Source organism: Sciurus vulgaris (genome assembly GCF_902686455.1).
Source record: "Sciurus vulgaris genome assembly, chromosome: X".
Taxonomy (NCBI): domain Eukaryota; kingdom Metazoa; phylum Chordata; class Mammalia; order Rodentia; family Sciuridae; genus Sciurus; species Sciurus vulgaris.
In genome coordinates this window covers 1,270,852-1,291,114 of record NC_136471.1, presented here as the reverse complement: position 1 = coordinate 1,291,114, position 20,263 = coordinate 1,270,852, and the positions used below count along the sequence as shown (strand labels likewise).

Sequence of the window (20,263 nt, the reverse complement as noted above, 5' to 3'; positions counted from 1 at the left end):
TCAACATATGGGAGTCCAGGTGTGCAGATGAGACATTAGCCATGTATTGATACTGTGGAAGCCCCATAAAGGATGCATTGGAGTTGAGCATATTATTCTTTCTACTTTTGGAGATGTTCGAAATTTCCTATAATAAGAGATTTAAGAAATATACCAAGCATGGTGGCATGTGGCTGTAATCCCAGTGACTTGGGAGGCTGAGGCAGTAGGACTATAAGTTGTTAGAGGCCAGCCTCAAAGACTTAGCAAGACTCTGTCTCAGAATAAAAGATAAAAAGGGCTGGGGATGTAGCTCAGTGTAAAGCACCCCTGGGTTCAATTCCCAGTACTGTAAAAAATTTTTTTTCAGAAATGAATACACATTTGATACTGTAGTGATGGACACATGTTATTACACAATTTTATCAAAACTCTGAATGCACAATGCCAAGAGTAGACCCTAATGTAAACCAATGTAGGTTCATTGATTTTAACAAATGGAGGATAGGGGGAAGCACTCTATAGTTTTTGCTCAGTTTTGCTGTGAACTTAAAATAGCTCTAAGAAATGTTTCCTGGAAAAAAGGAATACACGATTACAATCTTGGCACAGGCTCAGGGCTGGGTGTTGGCTGCTATGATTGCCATCTGCATACAGGCTGAGCCCTCCTTTCTCTGCCTTGATCTCTACAGTCCTGGCATAACAACCACTTTCTCCCTGGTGGGACTTTTCTCTTGGACACTTCCATGCCTCTAACTTGATATCTGCCTGCCCTCGACTTTCATTGTTAAGGTCTGCTTTGCACTCAGTACTTGCCCTGCATCTGTCAGCACTTAATGCCTAGGAGTTGAAGGCTCAGAAAGTCTGTCCCCACAGCAGGATTCCTAAGTCCATTGCCCCCTGACATAGCCACCTCAAGAATGCCTGACTTGTTTCTCAAATTACCATAATGCTCTGATTCCTCCCATTGGGAAGTCTAAGTCCCCATTTCTTGTTTTTTGGAACTCAGACTGCCTCTGCACCCCCATATTAGATATGTCAGCACCTTGGTGGTTTCAGTTCTCATACTTGTTCCTCCAGGGGCATACTGGGTGGGAGGGAGTTGTTGAGTTTCCTTGGGCCCCAGAAGACAGAACCATGTCTCCAGTCAAGGCTACAGGTGACACTCTTTGGGGAGCTAATCTGCTCACCACGAGTCACATCTTAGTCACTGGGAGGGGGGCTGTCAATGGCAGGGACCCTATAGACAAAGGCTGTCTGCTAAGGCTGTGGGGACAGGTTAGCTGAGTCTCTAGGACTTATCCCCTCCATACACACAACACCACCCCTGACTCTCCACTGAGGACAACATCTGAATGCATTTCATTCCATTGGGGGCCATCAATTTATTAAGAGGTCATATAGAAGATGGGCCCTTTGACAAACCACACATTGCCATGTGCTGCATTAGGGGCTGTGACCAGGCTCTGGCTTTACCCAAGGACAGTCTGCTCCAAGCAGACCCTCTCCTGCTGAGAGTGAGGCTGGAGGCAGTCAGGCATGTGAAAGTGGTCACTAGGTTTGGCTCACTGAAAGCAAATCACACTGGAAGCAAGTTTGGGCCACAATATAGTGAGCGGGTCTAGAAGGGAGAGGTTCTGGAAGATGCCCCAACCTGTGAAGTGGCTGCTACAGTGAGAAGATGAGCACCGAGAGCCTTTGCAGCCAGGGGCTCTTGGGAATGGGGAAGGAGAGGCCAGGAGTGGAGGAAGAAAGGGCAGAGTGGGGGCTGACTGTGGGGCCAGCTTTAGGAGAAGGAGATGGGTACCTGGGCTTCTATGACAAAGTACAACGGCCAGCTCCACAGTCCCCATCACCTTGGGGCCATATGGTCACTGCCTCAGAGCCCTGCTGTGTTGGGGCTGGGGAGCCTCCTGCTTGGGCATGGGGCAAGACCTCGACCCTGCGCTGGCACCATGCAGCCTCCCTCAGCTTGGTCTTGGTGCTTGGCTGTGCTAGCTGGCCACACTTCTCCGTGGGATGCAGCCTTCCATCTCCAGCGCCTCAGGCCAGCCCTCATACTTGTTGGTGTGCTTACTGTTCTTCACATGCTGTGAGATGGAGGGAGCAAGAAGTCATGGTCTGGCCTTAGGGACAGGAGACAGAAGTGGGCCAGGGCCTAGGCCCTCCTGTTGTCCACCACCTGTGTACTCTTTAGGCACTGGCTCCTTCCCTCTGCCCCAGGAAAAAATGACCACAGCAGTACTGACCTATTCCTTCGCAGGCAGGCAGAGTGGGAGTGAATTTCTGTGCACTTACATGGGCTTGGAGGGGAAGGAGTATGTGTGTACCCCACCATAAAGAGTTATCAGAAGCTTCAGCGAGAGCAAGGTCATGGGGGCATTTTTTTCTCTGCGGAGGGGACAGCTTGAGCTGTCTTTTTGTCAGCCAGAACCTTATAGAAATTTGTGTCATAAAGATCAGACCTTGGACCTAGGGTTGTGGCTCAGTGGTGGGGCGACTGTCTCGCACGTATGAGGCACTGGGTTTGATCCTCAGCACCGCATGGAAACAAATAAAACAAAGGTGTTTTATCCATCTACAACTAAGATATATAAAAAAGAGCAGACCTTTGGGGTGCCATGGCTTTTGCTGGGCTTAGAACCTCCCACAGCATAGGGCCTGAAATGTGTGGACCCAAGAGGGTAGCAAGGGTGTGTGGTGTGGATTGGGGATACTGGGTTTTGAGAGAACTAAGACAGTACTGAGCATCGGGAAGGTGTTGGGAGGATGGTTTCTTAGCTGTGAGTCTTGCCACTGTGCAAACTTTGCCATTTAAAGACCCTTTAGGGTGCAATGCACATAGGATAGGGAAGGTCAAAGTTACTGCCCCTCCCTGTGCAGAGGGTGAGCAGGCCAGGGCCACCCAGGGGCAGAAGGGGGACAGAGCTGCTCTGTTTGCTCAGAGTCTTGCTGGAAAAAAATTCAGGGTAGGCTGTGGTATGGAGAGATGGGTTAGCCAGGCTTCCAGGGCTGGAAGGCAGAGGTGCTGAGTTCTCTGCTGTACCTGCTCAAAGGGGCTGTTGTTCTGCACGCCCTTGGCCCCCACAAACACCCAGCTGTCGCGGAAAGCTAGCTCCTTGGCATTCCTGCTGCCCAGCTCACTGAAAAGCTTCCTGGTCTCTTCATTCATCCTAGCACACAGAAGAAGAAATGTGAGTTGTGAGCTGTCACTGCAGAGGGGCAACACCGAGACTGGCCTTGGCACTCACTTACTTGGTGGCTGGGTCGTCATAGGATGCCACAAACACCAAGGTACCTTCATGCAGTGGCCGAATGAACTTCAACAGATCATTGACATCTGGAGGATGAGGGAAGGCAGACCCCACTGAGCAACTGCTCCCCACCAACCCCTGTTCTCCAAATGATAAAACCCATAGGGACTGGGCCATGGATGTGCCCCATCCATGTATGCCCCACCAGTATGTACAGGGGCAAACTGGTAACAAAGTTGGGGCCATCCTATTACAAAACACAGCCTCTGGACAGAGATGATGATCTCTCCCTTACTGCTGCCTTTTGGGGACCCAGGCAAGTGCTTGAAAAGCCTGAGCACGTGGACACAGGGAAAAGTCACCCAATCACTTTCCATCTTTGACTGCCACTCACCTCCAGCCCACATGTCGAAGGCACGGGCCTCAATGAGCTCACCGCTGACGCCTGCATGGAGAGGAGGAAGGGTGTCTTTCTGGGTGAGCTGCCAGTCACTCCACTCTACCAGTGTGGCCCTCAAAACACACTCAGACACAGTGGATGGGGAGGTGGCAGCTGGGTGCAACCTGTCTGGAAGTTTTTCAGACACCATCCTACTTATCCCCTTGTTGATAGTTGCAGCCCACTCACAACTGCAGTCTCTGCCTTGCATTTGAGGCCCTCCAGGGGCTCCCAAGAAGCACCCTCCAACTTCCTAGATCCTTCTAGTTCTTCACTGCTACATGTTTTTGTTCACTGGGTCACTTCCTCTGTGGAGTCTTCAGCTCACACAGATCCCTTTCCAGACCTCCCTGAGTTCCTAGAGAGAAGGGTCAGGGCAAACACCCAGAAGCTGCCTAGGGAGGAAAGGCAGAGTGCAAATCATGGCATGGCTCCCACCTCTTTGGTCTGAACTCTGACCCCAGAGCAAGGGGAACTCACCATTCACCAGGGCAATGTTCAGCCCACGGCCCACGTTGTCCTTGACACTGCTCATGAGCCTAACAGGACGGAAGACCTCCAGTGGGCACATCTGCTCTGTTCTTCCTTGCACAACCCTCAGCCCTTGTGGAACCAGTCTCAATTCCACCAGCCCACTTCCCAACCCCCGAGTATCTCAAGGAGCTCACATCTTGTCCTCGAGGCAGATCTTGGGTCCAATGACGTTGGCAGCCCCGCTGACCATGCGGAAGGCCAGGTGCTCCTCAGGACATGGCTGGGGTAGGCCACACTTGTACTTCCTGGCCCGTGGTTCTGAGCAGGGACAGCAGGTATGACCCATGGGCCTGGCCCTAATGTCACCTGAGATCTGAGTGGGCAGGTCAGGACCAGCCACTGGGTCGAATGAGTGGCCATATAGCAGGGAACTCAGTGGGGGGGAATGGCCCGGGCCAAGGTCAGGGACACTTCCACGGATACTGTGTTTTACTGGCAAGGTGATAGGGACCCAAGGAGGCTTTTTTGCTACTGGTGGGAGAAAAGAAAGGAGGTCAAGAGTCCTTACACAGCCAGAAACAAAGCAGGGGTGGAGAAAGTTGGGCTGGGGGCCAAACACACAGACAGGGTACAGAGCTAGACCAAAGTGGTACAACTACAGCAGGTGAGGAAAGCATAGGCTCTGCTAGTTTGATTTCCATGGGGTGAGGCTGGGCAGACAGCCTGTTTGGGTTGAGCTATGTCCCCACAAAAGATAAGTTGAAGTCCTGACTCCCAGTACCTCAGAAAGGGGCCTTGTTTGGAAAAAAGGTCTTTACAGATAAATTAGTTAAGATGAGTTCATACTGGAGTAGGTTGAGTCCTTAATGCAACATGACTGGTATCCTTAGAAGGAGAACAAAAACAAAGACACAGTGAGGGAGGTGGCTATATGATGATGGTGGCAGAGATTAGAGTGACATAGCCACAAGCCTTGTTGATAACATGATTTTGGCTTCCAGAACTCTAAGAAAATACATTTCTGTCATTTAAGTCACCCACTTTGTGATACTTTGTTATGGCAGTCCCAGGAAATTGATGTAGATTTTGGTACCAGGAAGGAGAGTGCTTCTGTGGCAAATACCTAAAAATGTGGAAATGGCTTTGGAGCTGGGTGGTGGGTAGAGGATGTAGAATTTTGAGGTACATTGGAGAAAGGGCCTAGATTGCCTTTAAGAGATTGTTGGTAGAATTATGGATTATAAACTGTGTGTGGTGTCACATGCCTGTAATCCCAGAGACTCAGGATGCTGAGGCAGGAGGATCATAAGTTTGAGGCCAGCCTCAGCAATTCGGCAAGGGTCCAAGTAACTTAGTGAGACCCTGTCTCAAAATAAAAAAATTAAAAAGGCTGAGGATGTAGCTCAGTGGTAAAGTGCCCTGTTTCAATTCTCACCCCCCCCAAAAAAAAGAAAGAAATATGGATTATAAAGATGATTCTGGTGGAGGTTCAAAAAGACAGGAGAGTTATAAAAGCTTCTATTGTCTTAAGAGTATATATACATTATCACTAACAGAATGTTGCTGGAAATATGAGTGGCCTGGGCATGGTGGTACATGCCTATAATCTCAGCTACTCTGGAGGTTGTGGCAGGAGGGTCACAAGTTCTAGGCCAGACTGGGAAACTTAGAGAGACACTGTCTCAAAATAAAATTTTAAAAAGGGCTGTGGATGTAGCTCAGTGGTAGAATGCTTTCCTAGCAGGTGTGAGGCCCTGGGTTCAATCCCCAGCACCAAAATTTCTTTTAAAAAACGAACTTTTGGGGGGCTGGAGAGATAGCTCGGTCCGTAGAGTGCTTGCCTTGTAAGCACAAGGTCCTGGGTTCGATCCCCAGCTCCCAAAAAAAAAAAAAAAAAAAAAAAAAAAAAAAAAAAAAAAAACCACACACACACACAAAAAAAACGTACTTTTGGTGAAGTCTCAGAAGGAAATAAGGAACACGTCACTAAGCATTAGAGGAAAGGCCATCCTTGTCATCAAGTGGCAAAGAACTTGCTTGTCTTGTGGTCTAGTGTCTTGTGGAAAAGAAAACTTATAAGTGTTGCACTTGGATATTTAGCTGGGGTGATTTCCAGCAAAGTTGAAGATGTGGCCTGGTTTCTCCTTGTTGCTTACACTGAAGTGTACAAACAGAGAGAGAAATTGAGGAAAGAATTGTCAACCATGAAGGAACCAGAGTATAAAGATTTGGGATATCAGCCTAATCATATTGCGAAATGAGAAAGTATCCTCTAGAGAGAATTTCAAGGGCGTGGCTGGCCAAGCATTTGCTAAAGAGATGAGGTGTGTAGCCTGTCGGTACACTTCATCCTTTCAGAAATCTGGACTTGAAATGGGGTTATCCAGGTAGGATCTGTGGAGAACTCTTTTGTCTTACAACTTGGACCCTAATTGCACATGAGACCACAAATGTTTTTGTTAGTATTTTATACCAGCAGAAACACTGACAGCCTGGACTGAAAGGGACAGAGTTGAGATAAAAGGAAGGAAGGGTGATTTTGAAGGCAGAGCCAGGGATGCAGAAGCCAGAGAGGGTGCAGAACCAGAAGGTGAGAGCATGTCTTGTTCCAGAGGATGGGGTCATGCCAGCATGCTCAGAGAATATCAGGCCATAGAGAATTCTTAGTCCATGAGAACTTGCTGTGCGGGGTTTTGGGTTTTCTTGGGATCAGTGATCCTTTTTTTTTCCTCTAAATTTATCCTTTTTGGAATGGGAATGTTTATTCTATGCCTGTCTCACCACTGCTTTCTAGCAGCAGGCAAGTTGTTTACTAGGTTCACAGTCCAGCAGGCTATGACAGCTAGTTTGGGGAAGAAGGGATGGAGAGCAGAATTGCTGGGAAATTAGGGGTAGGCAGGTGTGTCACAAAGGCAGTTTGAGGAGCAGGAAGAGGGGAGAAGCAGTGAGGTGGCAGGAGCCTTACCTGCAGTCACAGAGCTTTCTGGGCCTGTAGGTACAGAGAATTATTTCTGTTAGCATGGAGGCCTCCAGGAGCCTGCACAGGGCAGTGAGGCTCAGGGGCCAGGGACTAAGCAGGTTGCCATTGGCATGCTCTCTGCCCATGTCTAAGTGATATTCATATGGAACACTGAAGAGGGAGAACTGGAATTGTAAAGAGTAGTCAGGTGATGTATCACCAGTCACAGGTGTAGAGTCCCCTCCCCATCTCAGAGCCCAGCAGACAGCCTGCAGGCATTAACCAGGGTGTCATTCCCAATTTCCAGTGCAAGCTTTCTCACCCCTTAGTCTGACCCTATGAACTCCACTGGGCACACGATTGGAAGTAGTGGGTGTTGCTTTCCTAGCTGGAGCTCCCAGCCGGTAGGGGGAAGGTGGCATCTGGTCCAGGAAGTAGGCTGAGGGCAGCCAGTGGACAACCCGAGCCACCTCCATCCCACCCTGGGCATCTGTCCCAAGCCCAGGAGGCTACCCTGGGGGCCTCTGCAGTGAGGCAAGCGGGGGTCCCACACTCACTGTTGAAGAATTGCTGGATGCGAGGAAATCCACTGCCAGGCCCACCCAGGAGGATGCTGCCTACGATCCAGGTGAGACCCACAGTGACAACTAGGGCCACGATGCGGAGCGGGCCTGGAGGCAGGACAGACACAGGGTAGGCCCACCTCAGATGCCAGTGACCTCTGGAATGATCTCACGGCCCCTCATGATGGGATCTCCCCTTCTGCTTGGGAAGAAGTGACCGGAGGACAGGCAGGTGGGAGCTGACCCCATCCAGCAGGCCCAAGAGGGAGACTCAAGCTCCCTGGCAGGTGGAAGGAGGAAACTGAGTTCAAACCCCAGGCTGCCCTGGCAGGTTTGGAGGGGCTTTTCAGAATTCAGTATTCCAGAGGGCTGCAGGGGTTCTCCTCCAGGACCTCCCTCAGCTTCCTGCCTTTGAGACCACCAATGTATGGCTTTGAGACTACCAAGGTGGTTGTGCCCCACCCATCTGCCCCTCCTTTTCTGGTTCTTTTGTGTGTGTGTGTGTGTGTGATGCTGAGGATCAAACCCAGGGACCTGTACATGCTAGGTGAGATTTCTGCCACTGAGCCACATGTCCAGCCCCTTTCCTCCTGTTCTGATGGAGGGTTCCTACTCCTTTTGAAGACCAGTCATTTCACCTGCTGCAAACTAGATCCTCAGTAACCCTCCCTTCTCAGAGTTCTTGTAACAGGGATCCTTCTCCCCACCTTCCCATATTTCAACATTGCCAATCTTAAGACTGCAAAGATGAAAAACCTCATCCCCACGCTGTTTGCCCTTGCCTTCCTTACCCCATCAAACTTTAAAAGTCAACTACAGGACCTAAGGATATAGCTCAGTGGTACAGTGCTCACCTAACGTGTGATGCCCTGGGTCCAATCCCCAGTCTGTCCCCCCAAAAGTCAACTATACTCTGCCTTTCCATCATCATCTCCCACTCTCTCCACAGCCTGCTCCAATTTGGCCTTGCTCCACCCCAACCAAATATCTTGTGGCTAAGGCTACCCATAACTTTCATGATGTCATTCCCCTGGTCATCCATTGGCTCTGATCTTCCTTGACTTCTCAGTAAGCTGTCCATGCCCTCCTGATGAAAATAATTCCCCACTGGCTTCCAGGAGAGCATACTCTTCTGACCCATAAGCTGCTTTTCCCCCTTGGTTAGGTGGTCTTCCTCTACCCTCCCCTTAAGCTGGACAGAATGGCTGGGGTATAGCTCAGTGGTATGGTGCTTGTGTAGAATGAATCAAGCTGTGAATTCAAATCCTCAGTACCACAAGAAAAAGAGGGATAAAGCTGGACAGAAGCAACTGTCTGTCTCCGACTGCCTTCTTGTTTCTGCCTGTACTTTTTTTTTTGGTGATTTTATCTACACCCAGGCCTTGAATTAACCACATGGGGCTATGACTCCTTGTTGTCTTGCTCTAATCCTGCGCTCTGTTGAACCTGCATCTTCCCAGTCCCTTCCTTACTGCCCAGCCCCACTTGGTAAGTCCATCAAGCTGTGACCTTAGCAGATCTGAAGTCCACTTCTTGGTTTCTACTTTCTGTCATAACCCAGTGTGTCCTTTCACAAGGCTTCTTTATCTTAGTTGTGCAGCTGATACCATTTGGGTTCATATCCAACCCTACAGGCAGCTTTGCCAGTTTTCCTCTCCATCTGTATTCTCCACCCATCTCCACCCTCCTGCCATGTTCTCTGGAGCTTCTGTCACAACTCATTTTCCAAACTGCAGCCGGCCTGTTATCTGAGTTGGATGGAACTGAGTATATAAATTCTACCTCATAGTTTGGGAAGCTGAAGCCCTCAGAGGTGAAAGGATTTTCTCAAGGTTACCGAATAAATGTTTGTTCATAGTCCTCCATTTTCTCAACCAACCCCAGTGGTTCACCCGGGCCCTTCCTGACATAGATGTCGGGACACCTGGGCCTTCCTCCCGTTCGCCGTGGAAGCCACCCACCTGCCAACCTCATGTCCACTTCTCCCGCTGGGTTGGGACCGCCGGCAGGTGCACTGTTGGAGGACAGTGCGCTCTGGGGGGAACAAAGGAGAAGAGCAGGTTTGGGCAGGGGCCAAGGGCAAGCTTGTCCCAGGCTCCTGCTGGGGGGCAACGCAATCGATGTTATGTTGTTCCTCAAACCACTCGGGAATGTGGAGAGAAGCCCTGCGTGGCCAGGTAGGGCGTCGGGAAACCGTTTGCAAACGATCGGGCCGACAGAAGCCTCCGGGACTGGGGCGCAGAAGTGGATGTCTCAGACTCGGGTTACTCCCGAGGGAACCTCGGGGCTAAGGCCATTTCTCCCGAGGCTGGGACGGCGACCGGGCTGGCCGGGGACTTGCCTGGCCGTGGGGAGGTGTGGGCCCGGTCAGGGAATGCCCTGTCGGGCGGGTGCCCAGCTCGACGCAGCGAGGTGAGCGAGCTGCGCAGAACAACCCGGCAGGCCCCGCAATGGCGGCCGGGGGAGGGGCCAGAGCTTGCAGGCGCCGCCCGCCGGGGGCCGCGCCGTGAGGCAGCCACAGTCCGGTGCAGGCTCCACCTCCTAGGCCGCCGAGTGGGAGGAGCCTGAGTCTACCCCGCCCCCGTCCTGCGTACGCCACGTCCCTTCGGACACTCCTTGGGTGGGAGAAGTAACCTTTCTGGGTTGGTGGACTGGCGCTTGTTCCCTGAGGCTGTCGGCTACCCGAGGCCTGGGAAGGGCTGCACTGATGATCTGGAGATTAGAAATTGTTCTAATGTGCCACTTAGGAACGTGGAAGGTCCAGAGGCACATGAGGGGAAAACCAGAATCCGACAAGCCAGAGCCAATCAGGGGTAAGCCTTGGACACCTTTCCTTTCAGTCTGCGTTCTGTCTAGAAGCGCGTTCCTTCTGCTTCACCGGGCGTCTGAAACGCTATTTCGACACATTTGAAAACTCTTGCCTACTCCTCCAGCCTGAACTCTGTCCTCAACTGCTCCCTACTGCGCTGGGAGGACTGGGATCACTCTGTCAGCTGTTCCCATATGGCTGGAAGGCAGCAGCTGGGCAGAATCGAACAATACCCTTGACCCTTGACCCAGTGATCAAACTTACAGGACCTCCCCGCTTAGGAAGTAATCCACAATACAATTTATAGAGCCAAGCATGGCACTGCTGCGGTTAGAATCCAGCAGATTCTAGGTTAACATACACAACACTCTCTCATATACACTTCTACAAACATGATCAAGGGGATCTATTTTAGCAGTCGGTCTTCTGTGATGGTCAGGGATTTGTATTTGGGTTTTGTCACCAAATTTGGTGGCCTCTCATATTCTCTGGTACCAAACCTTGGGTACTATGCCCTCCTCAGTGGGGCCCAGTAGAAGTAGCTCTCAGTTACTCACATCCCTGAACCAACAGCCAGTCCCAGGGCATCTGTCAGACCAGTAGTTCTTAGACAAGGGTGTTTATACCTTGCCTGGAGCACACAAGGAAAAGTTGGTCTAATGAGTACTCTGAGAGTACAGAGACAACTCCCCCTTCCCTAAGGACACCACACAAGTGTTGTGCCTCAAAGTTATGTGCCTTGCACAAGTTCCTTATTTTCTCTGGGACTTCTTATTGGTGCCTGGGATTAAACCCAGGACCTATGATATGCTAAGCATATGCTCCACCACTAAGCAGCAACCCAAACCCTGGGACTGTTTTCTGATGTGCACACAGAGAGGAGTTACACTTGAACCCCACAGCTCTTCACCCTCTCCACCTTGCTTTGTGGTGACCAGGGTGGTAGATAGAACACATATGCTCTGTCCAGACTCCAGGTTTTTCTGTTGGGGACTCTTCAATCCCCATGAAGGTTGACAGTCTTGGGGACACTGTCATCTGTCATTCAACATTGCTGGCTCAGGGCAGCTCCAGCAATTCCCAAATAGCAGACAACACAAAATGGGAGTTGGGAGGCTGTGACTGGTGTTTCTTGATCTGTTAGGACACTCCAGGCATTTTTTTTGACAATTTTGTGGAGCAGAAAAAAATAAAAAAATACATGCAAACACTTGAATAAAGCCTGGGGGGTACCTGCTTAGGAGAACATATGATGGATATGAACTCAAAGAGAGACGGCTGAAGCCTCCCTCAAACACAGCAGAGACTGAGTCCTCAACAAACAATATTTTCCAGTTCTTGGCCAAAGGATGTCAGGACTCCTGAGGCTTGGGAAAAGGAGAATGACATTGAGGGCACAATTAGAAAAAAAGCAAGTTACACATTGACACACACCATAGGATGTTGAGTGTGCAGAAACATAAAATAATACTATATGTATTTGTATTGGAGTAAAATATATATAACATAACGTGGTGGTTCTGGCATTTTACTTCTACCTTTTGTTGTTGGTGCTGGGGATCAAGCTCTGCATGTGCTAAACATGTGCTTTATACCACTGAGTGGTATCCCCATACCTTGACTTTTATTTTCTTGTTTATTTTGGGGTACTGGGGATAGAACCTAGTGGTGCTCTACTATTGAGGTACATCCCCACCTCTTTGTTTTTTACTTTGAGACAGGGCCTCACTAAGTTGCCCAGGCTGGCCTCCAATTTGTGAACCACCCGCCTCAGCCTCCCTAATCACTGGGATAACAGGCATGCACCACTGTGCCTGGCTGTAATGTCCTAATTCTTTCATTTTTTTCACTTTGAAATAATTATACACATAGAAGTTGCAAAAACAGTGTTTTTGTGTCCCCTTCTCCCAGCTTTCCCCACTGTAATATATATAACTGTAGTGCAGTATCATAACTAGGAAAAATACATTGGCACATTATTGTCGACTAAAACACAGACTTTTTTCTGACACTACTGAGGATTGAATCCAGAGCATTTTCCCACTAACCACACCCCCAGCTCTTTTAACTCTCCCCCTCCTCCTCCTCCTTTTTGGTACTAGAGATTGAACCCAGGGATGCTTAACCACTGAGCCTCACCCCCAGCACTTTTTATTTTTTTTTGAGACTGGGTCTCACTAAGTTGCTAGGGTCTCGCTAAATTGTTGAGGCTGGCCTCGAACTTGCAATCCTCCTACCTCAATCTCCCAAATTGCTGGGATTATAGGTGTACATCACCATACCCAGCTTATTATTATTATTATTTTTGGGTACTGAGGATTGAACTCAGGAGCACTTTACCACCAAGCCACATCCCCAGTCCTGTCTTTTATTTTCTTTTGAGACAGGATCAGGGTAACATGCTGAAGCTGGCCTTGAGTTTGTAATCCTCCTGCTTCAGCCTTTCAAATCACCAGAATTACAGCTGTGCACTGCTGTATCCGGCACAGTAGACCACTTGTCTAGCATGTGCAAGGCAGTGGGTTTAAATTAGCACTGCAAAAAACAAAAACGTTGAAAACTTATTAAGCCTTAGCACACTGATGCACACCTGCAATCCCATCTGCTTGGGCAGCTGAAGTAGGAGGATCACAAGTTTGAAGTCAACCTGCACAATTTTTTCCCCTGTCAAGGAAAAATTTGTGGGCAAATACCTCAGGGTAAAGGCAAGTGTATGGGGGGGGCTGATTTATGTCACTGGGTTTTAGTTTTCTCTGAACATTTGGCCTTGTAAATACCTTCCTGTGGCAAGCTGGAATTTAGTTAGCTTCTTGTTTCTGCAGAGATTCCTTGAAGTGTTGTAGTGAAGCAAAGGGCGAAGCTCTAGGAAGCAAGAGACCTGCAGAGGGGCCTCATCTCTGGTCCTGGGTGTCCAGGTGTGGCCCTGGGCTAGTCTGAACAAGTCTTAGAGCTACAGTTTCTGAGTTTCTCCTTCTGTAGTATAAGAAAGATGATCTCCTCTGGATGCTTGAACTTAAAGAACTTAGAGGATAAAGCCCCACCCTATTTGAGCCTCTTTCTCTTTTCTTTCCTCCTGTCCTGCCCTCTACTTTCTACTACATGGGGTGGGAAGGGGCATGTGCAGACCACCCCCTTGCTGCCATCTATGGCTCAGCCACTGGCAGTGGACCAGGTTTGAATTAAGGGAAGGGGAGAGTGGGATTTCAGTGTTCTTTTGTCTTGTCATATTGCTAGAGCCAGCACCCCAGCGTTGTCCCGAGAGTTCCCTGGGTGTGGGTGTGGGAAGCCAAGCTTCCTCTTCCTGGGACTTAGTCTGAAGGGTCAGGCTAGCTTCAAATTCTCATCCAGCTCAGTACTTTGCAGGTCTATGCTAGGAAGTTGAAGGTCTGAGTTACCTTGCCTGGGGTAGGGTCTAGCAGGAGGGTCTGTCTAGCTTCTGTCCATGATGTCGAAGGACAGAAGAAAAAGAGGTAACATGTTAAAAAAGATGAAAAACAAGCAACGAGACACCAGGCCAGGCCCTCTGAAGGTCTGAGAAGTAGAGCATTGGCATTAAAGAGAGAGAAGGGTGGGAAACCAGGTTATATGTATACCCTGCACTGGCTGGTGGGAATTTGAGAGGTGGGAGGAACATGTCACCACAAGGGAGGGACAAGGTAGGAAAGTTATGTCCAATGCATTCTACTGATTTTATATGTATACATCTGCATACAAGTGTGCCCCACTGTGGGGAGTGAGCTATGTCATTAACAAGAGACCAAACTACACCATTTCATCAGTGAATTTTTTGTAGGTCACCTGGCAGTCATTAACTGGGCCATTGCAGGTTCTTTTCTCACTCTCAATTTCTAATATCTATAACGTTCAAGTCACATATCCTATTTTACACAATTATATATACAGGTCACAGAAAGACTAAGAAAGGTTTAAGGCAACCACAGGGTTCAGGAGACTGAACTGAGAGCAAAAGCAGAGAGCAGATGGAGTGCAAAGGGGCACTGTAGGTGGTCAGATAAGATCAGGAACAAGCTAAAGAACCTGGTCAGGGCCCAGGAACTTATTCTAGGCCAAGATCCTGACTGAAAGCAGGTTCACAGTGTCAGCTTGAGTGGTATGGTCATCAGGGCAAGGAGATGCCATGCTCTGCTGAGGCCTGAGGACAGGGATTTGGAGGTTTGTTGCTGTGGTGATTCTCCTGGGCAAGGCTGGTGATGAGTGACCACGTGCTGGACTCAGGGTGCTGCTGTGTCCAGTCTCAGGGTACCCCACCTTTTATGGCCTTGAGGAAGGGTGTTACATCATTCAGTCTTCTGGTGTGTTTGATAAGCTCATGGGTCTCTGGAGAGAGCTTGCCAGGTACTTGTAGCTCTCTATCAGTCTGGTTTGTTGAATCATTTCTTTTCCTTTTTAAACTCATTGACCAATATAACTTGCAGCCAGGCGTGCTGGCACCCACCAGTAATCCCAGTGACTTTGGGGGCTGAGGTGGGAGAATGGCAAGTTTTTTTTTTTTTTTTTTTGTGGTGCTGGGGATTGAACCCAGGGCCTTGTGCTTGCAAGGCAAGCACTCTACCAACTGAGCTGTATCCCTAGCCCACAAGAATGGCAAGTTTGAGCCAGTCTCAATGATTTAGTGAGACCCTGTCTCAAAATAAAAAATGAAAAGGTCTGGGAATGTAGCTCAGTGGTAGAGTGCCTCTGAGTTCCATCCCCAGCACCAGGCGGGAGGGAATGGAAGGGAAGGGAAGGAAAGGAAAGGAAAAGGAAAAAGAAAAGAAAGGAAAGGAAAGGAAGAAAATTTTCATACCACAAAATTCATCCAATAAGTACACATAAAATTCAATGATTTTTACTAAATCTATAGAGTAGTGCAACTATGACCTTAATTCAATTTCAGAACATTTCCATCACCCCGTGAAGTTAGTATTCACTCCCTACCACTTCTCCAGATGTAGGCAAACACTGGTCTGTTTTCTGTCTCATGTAAATTTGCCTTTTCTGGACATTTCAAAAAGGATAGAATTCATATAAATGGAGTCATGCAGTAGGTGGTCATTTATGACCAGCTTCCCTCACTTAGTATGTTTTTGAGGCTCATCCATGTTGTAGCATTCTCTCTCTCTGCCTCTCTCCCTGTATATTTGCCTACTATGTTTGCCTCGTGGTAGACCATTGGATGAGTACACATTTCGTTATCTGTTCACCAATGATGGACTTTTCTGTTGGTTCCGATTTTCTTCTAGTACAAGTACTGCTCTGAATACTGGGGTCCAAGCCTTCATGTGGACATGTGTTTTCCTTTCTTGTGGGTAGCTATGCAGGATCCAACTACTGGTCCTATGGTAATTCAATGTTTAACGTTTTGAGCAACTGCAAGTCTGTTTTCCATAGGGACTGAGCCATTTTATAATCACACCACTAACTGTGAGTGTTTGGATATCTCCACATCCTCACCGCCACTGGTTATTGCCCATCCTTCTGCTTATGGCCATGCTCATGGGTGTGAAGTGGAATCTTTTTTTTTTAAATAGATCCAACGAATATCCTGCATATTTATTTAGAAGACTATTTAATTTCATGCAAAAATTGCTCCATCAAAATGAAAAAGTACATATGGGTGGCGGGGGCTGCTAGACTGCCTAGCATGCACAGAGCCCTGGGTTCCATCCCAGTGCTGTCCAAAAAGGAGAAAAAAGGTATGTTTGAAAAACACAAGTAATAAAGATTCATTAAAGAAAAGCTGTTAATTTCTTCTTTATTTAATGTTAACCATATGCTCTGGATGGAGGCCCAGAGCCAGTGCAATGAATTATATGTAAAATTTTCATTCTCTTAAAAATTTGAGATATATATTCTATAAAATTCTCTTTTCTTTTCTTCTGGTACTGAGGATTGAACCCAGGACCTTTCATGCTAGGCAAGTACACTGACCTACACCCTCAGCCATAAAATTCATTCTTTAAAATGTGTACAATTCAGTGTTTTTTAGTGTATGCACAAGTTTATGCATACATTAGCACTGTCTAGTTCCAAAATGTTTCCCATTGTTCCCCAAAGAAACTGTGACCCCAGTAGCAGTCACTCCTTTCCCCTGTCCCCCAACCCTGGTAACACTGATCTGCTCTCTGCATATATTCCTTTGGACAGGTGCCCAGGCTGGCCTCCAACTTGGGATCTTTCTGCCTCAGTCTCCTGAGGAGCCGGGATTATAGGCACGTGCCACCGCTCTTGGCTGTGGTGGGCCTTTTTAACCTGGCAACTCCTGTCCTTCAGCCTGGGGAACTAGTGGGCTCCACTGAGGGAGACCTGGTCAGCTGCATGCCTGGGGAGTCCACAGTGTTAATGCCGTGTGGACGCTGTCACGCCCACTTGAAGGGCAGGGATGGCTGCAGCGTCCCATGAGCAGAGGCAGGGATCCCTGCTCTGCACATGCAGGCCGCACATGTTCCCAGAGTCACCCTGTTCCAGTCGGACCTGGTGCCACACAGTTCGTACATATACTGGTGCCTTGTTTTGCCTTCTCCAGAGAACGGAGTTCCTGGTTTCTGCCAGAATGGAGGCGGCGAGTCGCCCAGAGACACAGAGGCAGGGAGATCTGCCTGGGACTGAGGGGTTTCAGAGGCCATGGAACGGGCAGTGCTCTAGTGACGGGAGCGCAGGTCGCCCTGGTACCCAGCACTCCCAGAGCTTAGTTCTCTACACCTGAGTGCCCCCTCACCCAGCTCCCCTTCTGGGCCCTGAGCGCCCCGTCTGCCAGCTCTGACTTTCTGGGCGCCATTTGCCCACCTCCCAAAACGTGGCTGCTGTTGCCTCCTCCCCTGCCGTCCTCTCTCATGTCCTTTTCCTCCCCAGACTTGCTTTGCCGGGTGTGAAATTAGAGGCGATGTTCAGTCTGCCATCTCAACCTGGGGTTCACGTCTTTGTGCGTTTTCAACCCACGGTAGTTTTATCTCCACCTGGAAACCCAAATGTCCTTCCAAGGGTGAATGATAAAGTGTGGCACACCCACGCAAAGGAATACTACTCCGTAGCAGAAGGGGAGGCGACAGCCACACAGCAACGTCCTGGAACAATCCCAAAATAATTGTGCTGACTGAAATAGGCCAGATAGAAAAAGAGTGTCTACTGTATCATTCCGTTTATGTGGAAGTCTAGAAAATGCAAACTAATCTGTGGTGACAGAAAGCAGATCGGGGTGGCCCAGAGATGGGCCTGTGGAAGCACAATTCTAAGGCAAGTGTCCCTGTAGCCGCTTGCTTCGTCTTAGTAATGCAGATACTCTCATGTGTCTTGTAAAACATTTATAGCTTCGTCCTTCATTTTTAGATTTCTAATCTATGTGAGATTAAGATTTGCATGTGTACAGGTATTGTTTCTTTCTCTTTTAAACAGTTGCTTTTTTTTTTTTTTTGTACTGGAGATTGAACCCAGGGGTGCTCAACCACTGAGCCACATCCCCAGTCCTTTTAACTTCTTATTTATAAACAGTGTTTCAGTCAGCTTTTTCACCACTGTGACTAAAAGAGCTGACCAGAACAAGTTTAGGGGAGGACAAGTTTACGTGGGGGCTCATGGTTTCAGAGGGCTCCGTCCATAGACAGCTGGCTCCTTTCCTTAGGACTGGAGATGAGGCAGGACATCATGGTGGGAGAGTGTGGTGGAGGGAAGCAGCTCAGATCATGGTGATCAGGAAGCAGAGAGAGACTCCACCGGCCAGATACAAATATATACCCCAGAGCCAGGACCCCAGTGAACCCCCTCCAGCCACACCCTACCCACCTTCAGTTACCACTCAGTTCATCCCATCAGGGATCAATGCACTGATTGGGTTAGGGCTCACGGCTCTCACAACACAGTTATTTCTTCTCTCTTCTCTGAATCCTTTTTTTTTTTTGGTACTGGGAATTGAACCCTGGGGTGCTTATCCTCTGAGCCACATCCCCAGCCGTTATTTTGTATTCTATTTAGAGACAGGGTCTCAGTGAATTGCTTAGTGCCTCGCTGTTGCTGAGGCTGGCTTCGAACTCACAATCTCCTGCCTCAGTCTCTTGAGCCGCTGGGATTACAGGTGTGTGCCACCATACCCAGCTCTCTTAACCCTCTTGCACTGTCTCACATAGGAGCTTTTGGAGGACACCTCATATATAAATCATAGCAGGGTACTTGTACCATGCTCTTTCTAGCACAGTGGGCCCAGTGACATTCTTGAGACCCAGTGGAGGTGAAAGAATGTGGAAGGCAGTGGCTTGTTGCTCACACACATTTGCCCTGCCAGGTCCCAGGCCTCAACAGTTTCTGGGTCTCAGCCTTTGCTGTGGTCCCCTGAGGTTCCTTCTGCAGTAGACCACAGAGAACAGGGGGACAGAGGATCAAGGCCTGCCACTGTAACCAGAACCTGGACTCCAACCCACGCAGGTTTTGTAAGGACCTGTTAGGAAGGACACTTAAGAGCCCAATGACATTTCCCTGTCCCCTATCAAGATCCCGTGTTCCCTTGTCAGGCTCCAGGTGAACTTGGTAATCTCTCTCCTTCCATTCTGTAAGAGGCATCAACTCTTACAGAATGGAAAGGGAGAGCAAAAATTGCAGTGCCGAGCTTGAGGACGGGAGTGAGCCCATGTACGAGCTGACATAGTGCTTTACGTGTTTGTTCTACAGGTCTTGGGCAGAAGCCCTTCCTGCTGTGCTTACCCTAACCAGCCTGTTACCATCCTAGCATAGGGCAAGTGTGCAGGAGTGAGGGCAGCTGGTTCTCAGTGACAGTCTAAGAAATGTCTTGGAAGTCCGAAGCAGGAGGATGGCTGCAATCCAGGAGTTCAGGATCAGCTTGGGCAACATATTGAAATCCCATCTTCCCAAGTGGGGTTGGTGGGGATACAAGTGCTGAATCTAAGCTGGCTTCATTCCTACCAGCCTCCTGCTGACAGCCTGAAGAATCTGCCCTGATGTCACAGGCCTTGTCCAGTCTCCCCTCTACTGGAACATGGCCAAGATCCTCACTTCTACCTGGAGTACACTCTTCCTCACTGGGTCAGTCTCTGGGCTGTTGCTTTGTCCTGCCCTCTGATCACTATACCTTCAGCCTCATCTACCAGAATGCAGGTCATGAGTTCAGGGCCCAGGGTGCCAGTTCCTGTCCATCTCCCCAGTGCTCAGCCCAGAGGGGAAGGGGCAGGACAGGGGCTGTGCTAAGGGGATGCTGTCCTTGTTGGGGAAGAGTACTGGGTTGAACCAAATTCATGTTCACTCGGAGCCTAAGATTATGACCTTATTAGAGTGTTTGTAGGTATACTTAGTTGAAGAAGGAAGAGATCATACTGCAGTAAGTGGCCCCCATTCCAATATGAGACTGTTCCTTATAGGAGGGAGACAGACACACAGGGAATAAGGCCTTGTGACCATGGAGGCTGCCACAAGCCAAGGAATACCAGGAGCCCATGCAGCTGAAGAGGTAGCCTCCAGCACATCCCTGCCCATACCTTGACCGTAGACTTCTGGCCTCAGAACGGTGAGAGAATGCATTTATGTTGTTGCAAACACCCAGTTTGTGACCTGTCCTTGTACCTCAAGCTGGTTTCAATGATACCCATGAAGTGGAGCAGACTGATGGGAACAGATATAGGGCGAGTTGGACGGGTCCAGGCCCAGGTTCCTGGCTACACCGTTATGGGAGATGCCTGAGGTGAGGAGGCCCCTCAGGGAGGCATGGAGCTGGTACTAGGGGAGGCATAGTGGGGAACACAGGGAATGGGTAAGTGGAGGAAATGACAAGGGCACAGGTGGGAC

General features: G+C 49.1%; 1 protein-coding gene across 2 annotated transcripts; it reads right to left on the bottom strand.

The window, feature by feature from the left end:
- Nucleotides 1-370: 370 nt before the first annotated feature.
- On the bottom strand, nucleotides 371-10,168 carry FAM3A (FAM3 metabolism regulating signaling molecule A). 2 transcript variants are annotated; one of them, XM_079124785.1, is made up of 10 exons: nucleotides 10,010-10,167; nucleotides 9,630-9,702; nucleotides 7,663-7,776; nucleotides 7,112-7,135; nucleotides 4,341-4,464; nucleotides 4,153-4,211; nucleotides 3,628-3,678; nucleotides 3,235-3,319; nucleotides 3,026-3,152; nucleotides 371-2,069 (listed from the first exon to the last, which is right to left on the bottom strand). In XM_079124785.1, the coding sequence occupies exons 2-10, from the start codon at nucleotides 9,640-9,642 to the stop codon at nucleotides 1,974-1,976; spliced, it is 693 nt and encodes a 230-aa protein (XP_078980911.1). In that variant the 5' UTR covers nucleotides 9,643-9,702; nucleotides 10,010-10,167; the 3' UTR covers nucleotides 371-1,973. The 2 variants fall into 2 exon arrangements, with proteins under 2 accessions (XP_078980911.1, XP_078980912.1); XM_079124786.1 differs by lacking the exons at nucleotides 4,153-4,211; nucleotides 4,341-4,464 and having other exon boundaries at nucleotides 10,010-10,168.
- Nucleotides 10,169-20,263: the final 10,095 nt, after the last annotated feature.

Excerpts from the sequence above, each read along its gene's own strand:
- FAM3A (XM_079124785.1), bottom strand. Across the intron at positions 4,465-7,111 it reads AGAAAGCTCTGTGACTGCAG|AACCACGGGCCAGGAAGTAC; the intron begins GTAAGGCTCCTG and ends GTCCCTGCTCAG. Across the intron at positions 3,320-3,627 it reads CTTCGACATGTGGGCTGGAG|ATGTCAATGATCTGTTGAAG; the intron begins GTGAGTGGCAGT and ends CTCATCCTCCAG.